Below are 16,271 nucleotides of genomic sequence, written 5' to 3'. Positions count from 1 at the left end.
TCATTGTTATCTGCCAATGATTCAAGCCACGAGGTGGTCTGTTTCGATGTGATGGGTCACAATTGTGCTTGATTGGTTATGTGTTCCATCCTCTCAGAAACATTATATTTAAAGTAAATTGAGATGCAAAAAAGATAATAAATCATTTCAAATCAAGATTGGAAAACCAGGAGCAGCGATATTTATTCAGTTAGCTAGGGCATCAAAATAGGGAACAAGAAAATCATGAATCACAGTACCCTTCCGATTGAAAATACAGCTAATTTAGCTAATGTCAACATGGGATCATCATGTAAAATATTTTCCTAACATATTGAACTAACACTTCCGTTATTTGGCACAATATGACAGTATTGGAAACAAACCAATATCACCCGAGAACCGGCCGCCCAGGAAAGAGGTTGGGTAGGTTGGTTCTCGGGTGACATTGGTTTGAAAGTCATGGTAAAAGGGACCTATCTACATGTAGTAACTTTGATTTTGCTGTCACTTAACAAGCATTTTTTCATGCTAAAAGTGTAAAGGGGTGCTTAAAAAACAAGTTTGAAAGTTCACATGGGGTGCTTATTATTAGGGGAGGAGCTTTCCTGTAGGTCGAATACAGCATTGATATGGCCAACTAGAAAGCTACAATGTCTACAGCCAAGTCATGATTTGCTATGAATAAAGGTTTTAATTTATAACATGGTTCAATAATGTGAGTGGGCACAATTAGACTTGCCCATGTGTGAAATATTGAACTTCTATTTTAAGTAAACAAAATAGGTCATATGCCTATATATAGTCATAATTTCATTGTATCTTTAGTTAACTTCACATACAGGAACACCCCTTGCCTTTTGTGTAATTGGTTATAGCAATAATATTTGAATCTAGGCATATCTTGTGAGATACACCTGCTCTGTAGTGCTTATTTTCAAGTTAATTTGCACTTATTTTCACTAAATTCAATAAATTTTGAAGTAAATTTGCATCAGTGCTATTTCATGAAGTATACAGTGTATATTCTGTCCCATTTCAATTTTGTTTTGCTTAATACTATTTTAACCATAGTATATCATACATGTATGCTTACTGTAAAATTGTGCTTTTATAGTGGAGTAAAATGCTTTCAGAATAACTGTGGGATACTGAATCAAGGGAATCAAACCTTCTGAATTCCAAAAAGGAAATAAAGCCAAGAAAGAAAATAGCTGATATGAAGTGGCTAAGCTAATGGTGGGTGTGGAAGAGGCACCAGCCCCCCTCCTCCCAGCAAGTCTTCAAAATCATGCAAAATTTGTCAGCCTTATTTTGATGATCTTAGTGAATTTTAGCCTCACAGCCCCCTTTCCCCAGTAATTTTACCATTTTTCAAATCCTAGATTTGTTCTGGTAATCACCCAATTACCCATGGAATCACTGGCCTGGGCCAGCAAAACCCCTGTGACTGATCGGTGATTATTTGCTTAGCACACAAGGGGTCTGAGGTTTGAATCCTGGGGTACATGTACCAAGTGACTTCTTTTTTTGTTAATTTTCTCCTTTTTGCTTCTTCTTAAAACTTCCAATGGCAAAAAAACACAGGCAATGTTAGGGTTAATGATTCTACCAAAGAACACCTTGTAAGTGAAATCATCTCAATAATCAATTGAGTGTTTGAGTATGCTGACTGTTCAGAGCACCACCATCACTGATTTTCTATTATCCTTTGCAATACTAATTTCATGTTACTTACAATTCTAATTTCCTCTCCTGCCCCTCTATATCGTTGTAAATCTTGTAATATTGTGTCTGCTACTGACAAGGTCTCGTTCACCTTTTGGTATATATCTTTCTCCATCTCTGTTGGTTGTGCATCTGTGTAAAGAGAAAACCGCAGGAAAGAAAATCATTGATTTGTGAAATCTTCTCATCTGTATTGCAGCTTATCAAATACAAAGTTCTGACAACTTTCATATCATCCATAAGAAGTATGCGATGTATCACATAAAAGCTGAAGGGTTTTACTTATAAACAGTTGTACGCATTAAGTCCCACGGAGCTTTGCAAATAAAAATGTTGACAGGACAAGTGTCTTTTCATGCAAATGGAGTTATACATGAAACGTCTGTACATCTTTGCCTTTCACATACCTACTGTGAACACTAACCATAAGAATTTGTTCACAAGCATATAAGGTACACTTTACAAAGACATCAGTCTACTTTGCAGAACAATGAACATTATATTTGGATACAATACTATTTATTTAGACTACAATACAATGCAATTTAGGTATACTATGCCTTTTACTTGATACAAAGCTACAATGCGAAGTCATAGGGGACTCGGGTTGGATGCGATATCGCCATTTTTTTACGTCGCCATTGGATTTTTCATGTAATTTTATGAAATGTTATTGGGGTTTGACAAAGTACCCCACTGTAAGTATGTTATTTTTCAATTTTTAACAGCTAACTGTGTATTTTAAATGGGCCGTCAGCCTTGGTACTTTCATCAGCCTCATATGTCATGTGTCACATGTCCTATACCGCCTGGAACCTACTTTATTTTTAGAAATCTATGAAATTTATAGGTCAAGTAAAGTAAAGAAAATAAACAAACATCTTAAAATTGACAGTCCCTGGCATAAACAATTTAAAAGAATTTAGTAATGGTGAAGATAATGATCAACAATACTTCAACCTCAAAATATGGTCGTGCTTTTCTGCACCTTTTAGAATTACCAACTGATGTACATCTTTTAAAAACAATATCTCAAATAAAATCCTTCAAAATTTTATTCAAGGCACAACATTTCATCACCACAGGGAATATCAAACAATTTGTAATTTCTTCTCTGCTACAATAAAACATTTAAAAGAAATATTATGAGTAAAAGCCAGCATTGCACACAATATCGATATCGGAAACATGTTTATTTGTTTTACAAGCAGATTGTGGCTCGATATTAGCAGACCCTTACTCTAAAAGTTGATATTTTTGTGTGATTTAATTTTCGCATTCTGTTAGTTTTATCAATTGGTTTTTAAATGTGCGATTCTTAGCTTCATTACATTAAGCTATAAACAATATATTTAAGTGTTGCTATTTTCGCGGTAGCTGCTTGTAACATGAAAGAAGCGAAAATAAAAGTAGTGTGAAAAATTCAACTTTTACAGGCCACCGTGGCAAGATTTCCTGAAGCGCAGTTTGGCGTAATCTAATTTCGACCCAAATCCAATTCCAGCTTGACGCCAGCAGTTCCCGTCAGCAGTAGACGACTTTAAAGTGGAGGAAAAAATAAAAGTTAGCTGTCGGCAGCAAGCAGCTGGATCCTGCCTGTGAGAATCTATACGGGTCCGTGTGTATCTATAAACATACATGGGATGCTACTTGTCTTTAATTGTCTGTGTTGGGCTCATTTGTTAATCACCATTGTTTTCTCAGACCTGCATTTAACACACACCACATATACCAGAGCTGTTTCCACGAAATCAAAGTTTCAAAATTCCATTTCTGAGTTATGGCCAAATTCATATTCTCCAAATGCCCATATTGATCAGCATCTCTGGCGACTTTCTGCTCATTTTGTGGGAACATGCCTCATATACCCTATTGTTCAAAATAAACACCTTAAGGGGTACTACACCCATTGATTTTTTTTTGCATTTTTTTGCATTTTGTGAAAAAAAAAAAAAAAAAATTGGACAAAGTGGTATGCAAAATGAAGGGGCAAATCTTCTCGTTTTATTGGTGGCATCGGTATCAACGTAGCTTACATGCTTTTAAAAGTAGAAGCCAAAAGGTGGTACATCACTGATGATTTAAATTCACTTCATTTTGGAAAGCTTACTATCAACAGATTTCGTTAAAATTTTGGATATGTGTTGCTAACACGTTAGGGAAATAAAGTTGATATGTAAAATGGGAATAAGTGGTTCCTGATTTCTTTTATGACTTCATGAACTTGGTGCTCCACAACTATCAAAAAAGGAACTGGTTAAAATGCTTCTATTTTCAATGTTGAGCTATATTTTGTATTTTTAACTTGCGACATTATTTCACTGAAACTTAATTAAGCCACAGGTAACAGGTTACCACAACCATACTACAGCAATGTTGAAAAAAATTGTATTTCTTGTCACCTATACCACCATATTGGGTAGTTTTCCGTAAGCTTATCTTTTGTGATTTTGGTAACTATTTTATATTTATTTGTAAAATCCATCTCAACTAGGCATTTTAAATTGTACTCACCATTTACATCCCAAGGTATATTAGTATATCCACCTTGCACTTCTCGATATATATCCAGTTAAAGACAGAATATCAAAATTATTCCTCATTATGATATCACAAACTCTCACATGTGTATTCAAAATTGATGCTTAAATTTGACCTGAACCAATTGACCTATAACCTGACATACGGTGACCTAATAGCCTTTTCTTCTCCTAACAACACATTATAATATTATTGACTAATGACTATACATCCATTGTGTATGTGTTTATATATTTTGCATGCACCACTAGATTTTCTATAGAGAGTATAACAAAGGATTTAATGTATTCTATTCATGTACCCTACTTGAACATGCTGAATAGAATAAATCATGGTTTGTTATGAAACACGCATCCGAGTAACTAGGATACAGTAAACAAAATATATATAGGGCTAAAATGACTTACTACAATTGTTTAAAAGCACTTTTTTCTTCTTTTTTTCATATTTTTTTTTATTTCACATGATCCGTGCATATATCGCCTAGCTATAAATGAAAAAATATTTATTTAGACCAATCAAACCAATATATGGGTGTAGTACGCCCTTAAAGGTGAAAAATATTTTGAAAGGGGGGATTTATTAGGAGCAAATATTTTGATGAAAAAAAAGCTAAATTGGGGCAAAAATTACGAAGTACAACTCACTTCCGGTTTGTTTCCGGGTTCAAATCCAAGATGGCAGCGGCCATATGCAAATACCATATCAGTAACACCAAAAATTACATCTTTAAGGCATTTTATTGCAAGAATGTGATTTACTTTAGGTGAAATTCTAGATAATTTAGCAATGAATTGGATAGAAGTTGACGTTAGAATAGGGTCTGTCTATATAATTTCACGATCTAGTTGACAAGCAGCAAATGTCAGTTTTAAGCTTACAATCTCATGATACGGCATGGACATTTCTGCATTTCGGTCACTTTTTCATTGAAAATTATGGGGGGGGGGGAGGTATTAGGGTGGGAGCGTTTCTTAGGAACAATTGTTTTCCCACAGTGATGGTTTTCAGTTTTTCAGTAAGCATTCTTGTCCACATAATGACAATTTAAATATAGAGCACACAATTCCTTCATTCTTTGCCACTTTCCACTTGATTAAATGTGTCAATCTCTCTTGTCTCTTCAATCCAATCCAAGTCTACTCGTCAAAGCACACAAATGCCATCAAAAAGGCAAGCGTTTGGCACATTTTGAAGAAAGCGCCGTGTTTGCGTTTCTACCTTTCAATGTAAGAATGTAAGTTTATTTTAAAGAATAGAACATTTAGTTTTCATCAGCGTAAGCATTGCCATAAATCTTGATGTGATTTTAAAGAAGTGATAATAGTAGTCAAAAAGCAAATTTCATTGCACTTCACTATTTTGAAAGCCCATACAAATTGTCAGAAAAAGTCACTCAAATATACTAAATGACAAAAAGTGCAAATTAAAATCTGTGTATTAACCTTGGAGAGGTAAAAACTGCTTGCGATCTCTTTACAATTTTGTTCTTTTGTCTTTAATTTTCCCTTTCAATTCATTTATTATCTTTCTTTATCTTTTTCTTTTCATTTTTTACTTATTTTTTGTTTTCATTTTTTACTTCCTTTTTTCTTACCACAGTATGATTGACTGCCTTGCACCCATAGGGCAAGCAAGGTTGCAAGACAAACGACAGTTTGCAGGAAAGCAAGCAGTCAAAGAAGGTGAACCATACATGGAAACTTGGAATGAAGAAATCAATGGATAAATGGAAAAGTGCGATGGTCAAACATACATGTGCAAGGAGACCATAGAGGAAAAGGTGTGGCAGTGATGTGAGCTTTCCATCTGCAAGAGCTACAACCATGACAACTGGACACACAGTTCTGAAGTTCAAATATGAACAGCTCGAAAAAGAATTATCACATTTGTTTGACTGGTCTATCCTTTATTACTTTTTTTTCAGATACATATAGAAATATATAGTTCTTGTGCTATTAGTTTCATCCAAATAAGTGACTTAAAAACAATGTGTTTGAACCAACAACAACAAGCAAATTTTTTCTTCAAAATTGGTTATTTTCTGCCTTCAGAAAAACAGCATTAACAACCTCTAATAATTTCTTTCTATAAAGAAGAAAAAATCTTACTTTCAAAGTCCAAGAAGATATCATATTTGGCACCGCCATCTTCGCGTGATAACAACTTCAACAGGTTGCCCATGGCAACACTGACAGGCTATGCTGATTGGTCAATTTAGGCTTCACCACCTGTATAAAAACAAAATAAAATAAAGTTAGTCAGTTTTTAAATCAAGTCGTACAAATGATATTTAAAACCAGAAATTTTTGTTACTATCCATTATCCATCATATAATGCTTCTACCCCGTTCTATTGAAAGTTCGATATATGTGATGCGATCAACCAAATCAGTCTGATGCCGGAATATTGATTTTGAGATATAACCAATATATTCAACTTCCTTTGTATTTATTGTTCTGTGGAACACTAAAATGGCCATATCTCTGGAACCGTAAATCAAATTATGATGAAGTTTTTAGCAAAATGAAGCTCTAAGAGTGGCTTATGTAATACATTTGAAAACTGAATTTTGATTTTGATCGACATCAGACTCATTTTGCTTGATCGCATCACATATAGCGAGGCACCATATATGTTATGCCAGCTACTGCCAGGGCGTCATACAGGCTGTATCAAAATGATTGGTACCCATCAATTTTGATGTTTATTGATAAGCCTGCCTCTTCCAAATGTAGCATTCGATACTCTCGAAATGACCAGAATGTATAGTCTGAAACAAAGGTTCGCTAGTCGGAAAGTAAAAAAGCGTTTGCTACTAAGGATTAGGTTTAAGGTTGGGGGGTGAACTTTAAGACTAGCGACCCATAGGACTAGCAAACCTTATGCCTCCGTCAGACTTTCCTGCCAATTGCAGCTGCAGCAAGCGGCATGACGTATCAACCACTGACAAGCCTTGATAGTGTCTATTTGTCAGCAGACACGGTTGGGGGTGGGTCACAAAACAATACAGATAACCCGAAAAATCATGTTTGGATGTAAATTACGTTGATTCATATGGCCATTGTTATCAAGTTCAACCAGTCATTCCCATGTACAAAATCGGTGCAGACGCAAAATATCACACCCGAGAGAGTCAACCCGAGAGATCACTGCTCGCCTCCGCATACCACATTACGCGCAACGCAAACATTCAAACAATACATGCAGCCGAGGAGTTCAATACCTACCCAGCTGTACTCTATTGTCTCATAAAACACCTAAGCAAGAACCAATGAAATTAAAGGAAAAACGACAACTGTTTAAGAATGTGATATCATACCCAACACAAGAGGTCAAAATAAGAAGTACAACATGTGACTGAACTTTGCCTTTGGGTACTGACATGACAATACCTTATAAAGAACTACCAATTCAGTGAGCAGAGAAACAAAATCTAATAAAAACATCTCCCCAATGTTTACATGTCCTCTGTAACATTCTCAATTTCTTGTTTGGTGCTAGGGGCAATGGATGTTTTACACCATCTACGTCTCCCATTGCTTGTGTAGTCACCTTCTACAAGAAGCTTTCTACAAAATTAGATTTGCACAAATTATCATGTACCATAGTGCAAATCCATCATAAAATTAGATTCCTGATTTAGGAGAGTGTGTACATGTACGTATTAAAGCGGTGTGTATGAGCATGATTGATGGGATCCCCTTCTTGTAAAATTTGCAACCATAATCATTCAACACTACTAATCTTTATGTTCCCTAAATATTGCTAAAATGTATAGGAGTGCACTTTATGCTCCCCAATTGTGTATTGCTAAAATGTATAGGAGTGCACTTACAGAAGACCTGGGGTCCCGGCCTGGGGTCCATTTCACTAAACTTTCAACCCTCCGTAACTCAAGTAACCATTCGTAAAGTTACGAATACCCAGTACCAGACGGAACTTTACAAAGAGTCCCTGTAGTAAATCCCTATTGCTTACAAAGGGTACCGTTCGTAAGTAAGTGAAATAGAACTTACGAAATGATTTCCAGACTCACAAAGCATCGTTAAGTTTAGTGAAATGGACCCCAGGTAATTATCTAAAACCCTAGTGAGAGAACTATATTTTAAATGCTTCACATTTTTGATAGTCAGTGTCAATTTGAGTGTGATAACTTATCTGCGGAACGTATACACACATGTGCAAGGCTTTGCAAAAGAAAGGGTCAAAAATTTGAAACCTCAAAATACAAAGGCAAAATTCCTTGTAGGGGGGTAGTGAAGTTCAGTGGAATTTTCCTGTTTATTTATAGTGGGTCCAGGGTTGAAACTGCCCCACCCACCCCGAGACCACTTCTTTCATCAAAAATATATGCACTACAAAATTTCACCTGGGTATTTAAAAGACAAAATGATCAGTTTATAATATAACAATCGTATGCAGCCATCCATGCCTGACATGTTATTTATACCTCCACATAATTATACAGATCACAGCCCTTAGCTCTGACATAGCTAACGTATGTGGCCCTCACAGCCTTGGTGAGCATGGAACCTACATTGTATCCAGGGTCAGCCCAAAGGGCTGGAGGACTGACAGAGTTTGGTGAAGGCAAGCATGAAGGGCTGGACCTTTCCTTCTCTGGAAAGTGTATTTCTAAGGCAACAGAGCTATACCATTTTTTACCCTATGCAGCTGTTTCACTTGTGCGCATGTGTACGCTTTGAGCGAAAGCTAGCGATTTGAGGCTGCACCCAAAGAGATGGGCACTGACGACGATGTCACTAACACATCAGGGTGAAAAATAGTATAGCACATAGCTCCTTGGTCTCTGATACGGGGACAACCTGTCAGTACAAAACACTGTCAATCCGAACCCCTGTCAGTCCACAAACCTGTTAGGGTTCCTAACCCTTACTCTAACCCTTGCCCTAATTAACCCTGACAGGTTTTCGAACTAACATGGGTTCGGATTGACGGTGTTTCAGACTGACGGGGAGACCCCTCTGATATTCTACTGATATACTGCCACTAGCTTGGTCGTACATGTATCCCTGGCACGCTCTGCATGCAATTTGAGGACATAGTGTTCACACAGGATCTGAGCCAGTTCTACAACAGAGTTTAAATGTAGTGCTGAGGACAGTGGCAATGAAATCTAACAATGAACAAAAGCATTCATTATGATCACCCCATTTCAGTTGAATTAAGAGCCTGTAACTTGCATTTAATTCTATATCTACTTCCTAATTTCAGCCCCTAAACAATGTAGCTCAGGCAATCCTACAAGAGAGACTATGTGTATGTACCACATTGGGCTATTCCATTTAAAATCCACACTACCCCTGTGGAAGATTTAGCTAAAGTCTTCCACAGAGGGAGTATCAATTTAGAATAGAATAGACAATTAGGTAGCTTCCATATGAAATACTTACTACAGTTGTGGAAGATATAGGTAAAGCGATAATACAGGGGGAGTATGAGTTTCAAAATGATTAACCCTGACCGATTACATTTGAAAAACATACTCCCCCTGTGGAAGATATTTCCAAAATCTTCCACAGGGGTAGTGTGGATTTCAACTGGAATAGCCCATTGTCCCTTTAATCAAGAATCTATGCTGCAAGGTGTATTTCAACAACACATTGATCTGTTTATATAGCGATCCTAGCCATCCATGCCTGGCATTAGTATGCTTACACCGTAACACATGTTATAACACCTCCACATCAACAGTTCACAGCCCTTAGCTCTGGTGACAAGATCTGACAATGAATGACAGCGATCGTTATGATTCCATTTCAGTTGAATTAAGAGTATGTTTGCATTTTATTTCCAATTTACTAATGTCGGTGCTTAGCTCAGTTGAATTTGGAATCCGTTTCTACATTTTAAAACTCAGATTCTATAGCAGGTCTAATTTTAATAATTTTCTTTGAAATATCATTTAATTATGGATTTGATTGGTTCATTTTTAGTATCACTGTGAATTTCAAAAATCAATTAATACATCAGATTGCAAAACATATCATTTGGCCCCTTTTGTTTTGAGAGCTATAATAGTTGTCACTCTCCTACACCTCTCCTTTAAAATGCTTTTGGTGTGAGCTATAAATCACTCCCCTTAAATGCATCAGTCTAGCTATTTGTTATGACTTCACCAAATAGTTTCTTAGAAGTTTATTCACAAACTACAACTAATTATCAGTAAAACATACTTGAAATCTATTATCTAGATTTTACCCAATTACACTTTTTGCATTCTAGGTGTCCTCTATCAGGCATTGTAGAAAAACTCTCCTAGATCGCCCACCAGCACTCTCCTTAAGGGATCTAAAATGAGCGTTTATTGCGCTTCGATAGTATTTTTGTGGGACATGAGAGCACCTCGGACCTATCGAATTGCATTCTAAATACTGAAGCATGTCTTTCTGATATCAAATAATTTTCATTTTTTGAAAATCACAATATAATACAAATTTTATGACAAATTATAAAAATTTGATATTTTTCAAATTTTTGATATATATAACAGTCCTCGAAGTAAATTATATAAATCTAATGATATATTCTTAAAGTGTATGTAGCAGGGAGGAAAAGCCGACGGTCAATTGAAAATTTTGACCTTTCATATTGAAGATATGGATTTTTTCCCAAAAAGACCTAATTTTTTTGGTGTTTTGGGAAAAAAATCCATATCTTCAATACGAAAGGTCAAAATTTTCAATTGATCGTCGGCTTTTCATCCCACCTACATACACTTTAAGTATAAATCATCAGATTTATAAAGTTTACTTCAAGTACTGTTAAATATCAAAAATATCAATTTTAATAATTTGCCATAAAATGTGTATTAAATTGCTAATTTCAAAAAATCTAAATTATTTGATATCAGAATGACTTTCTTCGTATTCAGAATGCAATTCGATATGTCTGATGTGCTCTGATGTCCCAAAATAAATACTGTCCAAACGTTCATACCCCAGCCCTTAATAGCTCGACCATTCTCCTTAAAAATGTCAGGGGAGTGGTTTGAACAGCTCTCCTTAATACTCTCAAGGGGAGCTGTTGACAGCAGAAAAATTTAAAACACAAGGCGTGAAAATGCTGATAAATGCCACAGGTACACTATTTTGATCCTTATAAATGACAATCCAATTTGGCAAATTTACTATACAATGTAGTGTTCTGCACTGGGTATTTGAGTCTGGCCAGACTCACTACATGTAGTCTAACATCTTTGGTGAGTATAGACTAGACAAATTATGATTAATCACTAATGGTTTGTTTGGAAACGAGCAATCCGTAACAATCTAGCAGCTCAATCAATTTGGGCACGTCTTGTACATAAACATGACCTATTAACAGCTTACAGCTATCAAAATGTAAGTCCAGGGTTGCTAATGTTATTCTTTGTCTCCTCATGATACCATACTGCAGTACATACATTAATTCAGTCGGTATTGCTTAAGGCTTGTGGGCCGTCATAATATTGCTGTGTTTACACACATTACCTCTAAATCAGGTCGAAAGAGGACATGTCGATTGCTAGCATCATAGCAAGAGAGTGAATTATCAAAAGAGGACATAGATCCATAGCATGAAATTAATATTTTTAGTAGCTATTTTTTAGTTTGACCAAATGCTAAATGTAAAAAAAAAGTGCAGTGATTTATAGTGCTCTACGCACAGGCACAACACCAAGATGTTGATCCACAAGCCTCAGCACACTTTACAGGTTGCTGCTGACCACTACGGCCACACATCATTCCATAAAATTATAAACCATTAAACAACAACTCGGGGACTTTGCAGATTCAAGAGCGCACACCCTAGACATTCCACAAATTACCTTCGCAACCAGGATCAGCTCCCCGAGTTTTGTACAGGTTGCAACGAGACAACTAGTGCAGTAAGTTCCTTGTCCAGGTGAATTTCAAGTTAACTCAATTTTCCACAAGAGCATATTACACCACCGCCAGGGTTCGAACCCACAACCTCTCGCACCATAGTTCATACATCTTATTCAAACCATCAAATGATACCTTCGGCTATTAGCAACATACTTAGACTCTAATTTTTAGCCTTATATGCCCGGCTTATATGGACTACATGTATGCAGTATTCGAACCAACTTTCAAAATAACCAATATCAGCGTATCGCATTACAAAATGTGACTCAATCCCGACAATTAAACTGACCCAGTTCCCTCCCATCATGACATACAAATTGCGAGTGCACGAAACCTATGCCTCAGGCTGGTCACTACTAGCTACTGACAGTGGCGTAGCCAGTGGGGGGGGGCAGGGGGTCAACAAATCACAACTTCCGTCGGCAAAAATATTTCCGTCGGTACATTTACAAGTTGTGCCCCCTCGGTTCCAAAATCTTGGCTACGCCACTGGCTACTGACACTTGATTGGATGAGATTTTGCCACATATGGCTCTAAACTAGAGCTATCTTGACAACTGTTGAAGAACTGTTACCTGCCCAAAAGTGTACACAAATTATAACTAGAATTATGTGTTTCATAGTTAATGTGACCCCACATCAGAGGTTTGTAAACAATAGAATTTTACAGAAGTTTGTAATACAGAGAAAATGCAAATAATTCAATATCATTCATTTCCATAAATGTGCAAATAACATGACACAAACTATATACCAGAAGAGGTGATCACACTCCATCACCTACCAAGTTCGAAGTTCGTCGGTTATTACATTGTTGAAAGTAAGCTGCAGAGTGGATTAATGGAATCAAGCAAAATATAAAGCTCAGTAATAATTCATAAAAATATGCAAATAACCTAACACAAAACTGTACAGCATTATGAGGTCACCATTCTGTGTCAAATTAGAAGTTAGTCGGTTATCACATGTCTACAGGCTGCAGAGTGGACTAATGATTTGGCTGTTTATGCATCCGAGTGATCCGACCATACAGCTGACAGCCCTAAACATAAACCCCACGTATACAATACAATGTTGAGGGGCCCAAGTAGCAACTATTTAGCTATGTTAATGTTATACTTAGTTAACTGTCACAACAACATTGTTTGATCATACTGATCACATTTTCAGATTAATTCCAACCTTTAAAATCAGCATTGGCTATGAAGTCATGTGACAGAACGCATACAATTAAAATTCAACTACGAGATGCGTTAAATTAAATTGGATGCCACATTTCCGCAAGAAAAGTCAATATGAATAACAGCTTTTATACTTCACCAAAAAACATGTCTATTCTTGTTTACCGATACATTTACAAGTAGTATTTCTAATGCCAAGTTGTTTTGACAACTGTTACATAAATTTCTGATCTTTGGCCAAATAAATATATAAAGATAGACATCAAATTAGTAAAAATAGCCTAATAAACATGTAACCATGGTAACAGTATATATAAAAATTGGTGCCTAACATTAAAAACACATCACACGGATTCACACAAATAATAACAGAAACCATACTTGGGCAAGATCCCACTGGAGTTTTGTTAAGTACCGTACTGACGGGAGTATAGTCCCACCTTCGAGTAAAGTCCCACCCCCCAAATTTTCGAAACATTTCAGAATTTTAAGTTATTTATTTTTTCGGCTTTGGAGTGTCCCAGGACCTAGACCTAAATGCTAGGATCATTCATGATTGACCTAAAAAAAAAAAAAAAATTCAAGATGTTTTGTATTTTTAATATGAAAATTGATACTTGGTATTCATGTCATACTCTATTATTCACCCAAAAACGGGGTGGGACTATACTCGCGTCAGTACGGTACTGTAATAGTAAACATTTTTGCAGTACAATAAGTTTCGCGCTTTTCGAGCACAACACAGCTAACACGAAAATAAAAACATGCGAATATGTTCTTTTATTTGTATCTATGTAAGATAACTCAAAATCACAAAATCGGCAAAGCGTAAAAAATACACACGCTGAAAATGACCACTTTTACAGTATTTCATGAACTCATTATATTTAATTATTGGGATCTCCACTGAACCAAGTACATTCCATCGTGGCCTTTTAATAATCTATGGCTCATCGATTCATACAAAAAAAAACAAAATCATCATCATTGTATTGAATATCAATATCAGGGGAATATACACCTAGACCATGTGGAGCTTGACTGTGTTTTATCATTACCCACAAAGCATTGTAAAACTTGTACTGGTCAATATGGTGCCAATTCCACAGGTCTCAAAATACTGATTACGAGGCTATACTGTGAACAGACTCTTCAAAAAGGAGTCCTTATCTGACTCAAATCTGTTTTCTTCTGTTCTGTTAATTTTTCATATGAAAAAATAAACGAAAAATAATTAAAATTTAATAAGACATACTTTTTTTTAAGCTGTTTCTACCAATTTCAAATAATGTTTGCACTTTTGAAGAGTTCACTGCATTATCTATATATTAAAAGGCTGTCTGTGGTCCAATTAGTTCATGTAAGAACTGTTTTCTATCTTACATTGAGGCCTTCCATTTATACATGTATGTATGTTTTCAAATTTCAGGTTGAATTGCTCCAGCAGCTTTGATATGCAAAAACATGGATAACATTACCCCATAGGATAGTACATGTAAATACTTCCGGTTGTGGTTATCACAATTCACCAAGTTTTTGTTTACAAAAACGAAACATATCAAGGCCATTCAATTTTATTGGTGTTTGAGCTTTTGATCGGGTCACACCCCTTTAAAATGTGTGCAAGTTTCACACAAACCAAACTATTTTATTTTATGGAAATTCTAGCGCACCTTCCACATTTCTCACGGAAAATGTGAATAATGATTGATTTCAAATATCAGATTTATCACAGTGCATTGTGGGACATGGTTCCAATGAACATGATGGATGCTGCATATGTATGAATGCATTTGCCAAGTGTTACAAATTTGAATTGCTCAAAGGTATTACACAGTATTATTGTTGGTGCATAAATACACATTCTGCATACATGAATTCATGTGTGGACAGTTTTTAAATCTATTCTAGCAACATTTGTTTTAAATTATTATTTCAAATTTATTGAAGCCAAAAATAATAAATGTGAACATTCCTTTCTTGTACGCCTATTATGCAAAGGCATACATGGATATTATCATATTGGAGAGAACATTATTTATAAATTTGGCAAGAATCATCAAAGAATATACATGTAGATACACAGTATTTACTTGATTAAATGCCCCCTTCATTTAGTTAATATGTGGCCCATGTATTGAAGCCGACATGTTGCATTTCAAACCAGAAGTCATATTTTGCGAGTTCTGAAGTTGCATTTTTTCAATGAAAATTCACTCCTAATAAACGCCCGCCTTTCCGAAAATGCAACTCCCTGGGGTGTTTATAGAGTAAGTACAAAAGACAGTACTTTTTCACTTCAATTCAAGTTTCTGTCTAGCCTATGTACAGGGTGGGCTCTCAAGCCAAATTACCTTAAAAATTTGCAAGGGTGCTGGATTTTTGGAGGGCCCTCAACTTTTGCACACAACATATCATGCCTATCATCTGAACATAAGAAGAACCTGGAGTCTAAAAAATAGGTTCAATTTGACAAGGCCCAAGTGAAAATATTACTCTATTTGTTGAAAGTTTCATCACTGAACCTGTGAAGCACTGACTTTATCTTCTTTTTACAGTCTATGATCTGATGAAACTGTCAGCAAAAACATTCCAAGTTTTCATGTACATGTAGTCTACAAATTATTATGAAACCTGATGAACCTGTTAAAAGATCAATGACCTGGAGGGCCAGCAAAATTGCTGACTTATTTTAGCTCTGCCCATAGATAGTGAAGCTCTCCCTAGATACAGGCCTACTTGAATTGGGCAACATTTGTCAGTTATTCTATAGCAATATTATATTTCTAAAATCGTGGTAAATTTACAAATGCATTATGATTTAAATGAGGGGCATAAATTTGCTGTGCACTTCACAGGCAATATTATTAAATTAAACTAGATAATCCACACTTGCAATTCCCATTCTAAAAATTTAGGCCTTGATAGTCCAGCACAGGATATCCTG

The 16,271-nt window shown here is 35.9% G+C and overlaps 1 protein-coding gene across 1 annotated transcript in view; it reads right to left on the bottom strand.

Moving 5' to 3' along the window:
* Window positions 1-16,271, bottom strand: part of LOC140138011 (CYFIP-related Rac1 interactor B-like) — a 78,387-nt gene that overhangs the window by 44,618 nt on the left and 17,498 nt on the right. Inside the window, exons 2-3 of the mRNA XM_072159843.1 lie at window positions 6,360-6,479; window positions 1,718-1,839 (exon numbers count right to left, since the gene is read on the bottom strand). Of these exons, the coding sequence (XP_072015944.1) occupies window positions 1,718-1,839; window positions 6,360-6,432 (195 nt within the window). The 5' untranslated portion in view covers window positions 6,433-6,479. The remainder of the gene's footprint in view (window positions 1-1,717; window positions 1,840-6,359; window positions 6,480-16,271) is intronic.

The sequence above is a fragment of the Amphiura filiformis genome, chromosome 17 (genome assembly GCF_039555335.1).
Source record: "Amphiura filiformis chromosome 17, Afil_fr2py, whole genome shotgun sequence".
Classification (NCBI taxonomy): Eukaryota; Metazoa; Echinodermata; class Ophiuroidea; order Amphilepidida; family Amphiuridae; genus Amphiura; species Amphiura filiformis.
Note: the sequence above shows the minus strand (reverse complement) of the source record. Positions and strands in the feature narration are given on the sequence as shown.